General features: G+C 43.4%; 1 protein-coding gene across 3 annotated transcripts in view; it reads right to left on the reverse strand.

The window, feature by feature from the left end:
* Window positions 1-2,109, reverse strand: part of LOC122540007 (myosin light chain kinase, smooth muscle-like) — a 93,622-nt gene that overhangs the window by 9,188 nt on the left and 82,325 nt on the right. For all 3 annotated transcript variants that reach the window (XM_043675292.1, XM_043675291.1, XM_043675293.1), the window contains exon 16: window positions 1,281-1,418. In XM_043675292.1, the coding sequence (XP_043531227.1) occupies window positions 1,281-1,418 (138 nt within the window). The remainder of the gene's footprint in view (window positions 1-1,280; window positions 1,419-2,109) is intronic.

A 2,109-nucleotide genomic window follows, 5' to 3' on the forward strand; every position in this document is an offset into this window, starting at 1 on the left:
ACTGGACTTTGGTTAGGCCACATTTGGAGTACTGTGTGCAGTTCTGGTCGCCTCACTTTAGGAAAGATGTGGAAGTTTTGGAGAGGGTGCAGAGAAGATTTACCAGGATGTTGCCTGGAATGGAGAATAGGTCATGCGAGGATAGGTTGAGAGTGCTAGGCCTTTTCTCGTTGGGACGGCGAAGGATGAGGGGTGACTTGATAAAGGTTTCTAAGATGATCAGAGGAATAGATAGAGTAGACAGTCAGAAACTTTTTCCCTGGGTACAACAGAGTGTTACAAGGGGACATAAATTTAAGGTGAAGGGTGGAAGGTATAGGGGAGATGTCAGGGGTGGGTTCTTTACCCAGAGAGTGGTGGGGGCATGGAATGCGCTGCCTGTGGGAGTGGTTGAGTCAGAATCTTTGGTGACCTTTAAGCAGCAATTGGATAGGTACATGGATGGGTGCTTAAGCTAGGACAAATGTTCGGCACAACATCGTGGGCCGAAGGGCCTGTTCTGTGCTGTATTGTTCTATGTTCTCTGTCTCTCTCTCTCTCTCCTGCACACGCACACATATAAATGTTTGTGGAGTGAATTTGCATATGCAGAATTATATTCGCAGATAAATTCTATTTTGCTCAAAAAATGCAGAACCTACAGGCAATCAATTCATGTAATATTTTGTAAATTTCACTTTGGAAACAGAACTAGCCTGACTCAGGCTTGGGATACAGACAGACTCTGACCTCACACCTTTAAAGCATTATCTGAGCTGAGATGTCACCTTTTGTTATAAAACCTTAAGTTATCTTGAGTATGTGACTTAAAAGAAGTTCTGTGATTTACGTATTAAAGAGCTGAAACAACAAACCCATTCTAAAAGACAAAAGACTTAACAATCTAGTTTTGTTCAATATATCATTTCAGCTGCATGACACTGTAATCTTTTGCTATAAATTCTATGTCTTATGGTCGTGCTTCACAACCACGATGAAGAAGCAGTGCTTTGAAAGCTCATGCTTCCAAATAGACCTGTTGGACTATAACCTGGTGTTGTGGAATAAAGTTGATAATTTAGGAGAATTCCCTTGTGTTCAGCTCCATTATTGTCGCAGGCCGGGAAAAACAGGCAATAGAAATGATAGGAACCTTCAATACCAGTGCACCTCCCCTTTAAACCACCAAGCTACCTGTACAAAGCACTGAAATGATGCTTAGCTTCCTCACCAATGAGCAAAGCCAAATTAATGGTTTACCCCCCCAGTTAACATTGATCAATTCTCCCAATGCTGCTCACCTTCAATATGACACTGCAGACAGGAGGCACTGCCTTCCAGTTCGTCCAAGTCCTGCAAAGTTTTACTGAAAAATGGCTTCCTCTGAATTTGCTCATCCAGGGAGGAGAGCACCTCCTGTTGGTGAGTTGGACTCAGTACTGGGAAAGGATGACAATAAAGACATGATAGTTGATATCTACTGTACAACCACAGCCAAGACCTCCGGTTTACACCTGTACGTAGTTGATTTTTGTCCCCCTTATCTGTTCATGCTATGCAAACATAGTTGGCTGTTTCTCCAGCTTCATTGCTCTGGAGACAGCATTAATGAGTTGCTTTCTTGAACCACTGCAGTCCTTATGGTGTGTATATGATCTGATGAATATATTCGGGAGGGAGTTCCAGGATTTGTTCCAGCGACAGAGAAGGGATGGTAATATTGTGACCAAATCAAGATGGTGTGTGGCTTGGAGGGAATCTTTGAAATGGCACTGATCCCATGTACATGCTGCCCTTAACATCTGGGTGGGAATAATCACAGGTTTAGAAGGTGCTGATGAAGGAGCCTTGCTGAGTTACTGCAGTGCATCTTGTAAACAATACACACTGCTGCCACTGTGAGGCAGTGACAGAAAGACTGAATGTTGAAGGTGCCAATCTCGGGAACTAAATGGTGTCAAATGTCTTGGGTGTTGGGGAGCACCATTCATGCAGACATGTGGAAAGTGTTTCATTGCACTTCTAACATATGCCTTATAGTTGGACATGCTTTCTGCAGAGTCAGGTGGTGAGTTGCTCTCTACAGGATTCCCAACCTCTGACCTGCTCTTGTAGCCACAGAATTTATAT

Source organism: Chiloscyllium plagiosum, chromosome 33, assembly GCF_004010195.1.
Source record: "Chiloscyllium plagiosum isolate BGI_BamShark_2017 chromosome 33, ASM401019v2, whole genome shotgun sequence".
In the NCBI taxonomy this organism is placed as follows: domain Eukaryota; kingdom Metazoa; phylum Chordata; class Chondrichthyes; order Orectolobiformes; family Hemiscylliidae; genus Chiloscyllium; species Chiloscyllium plagiosum.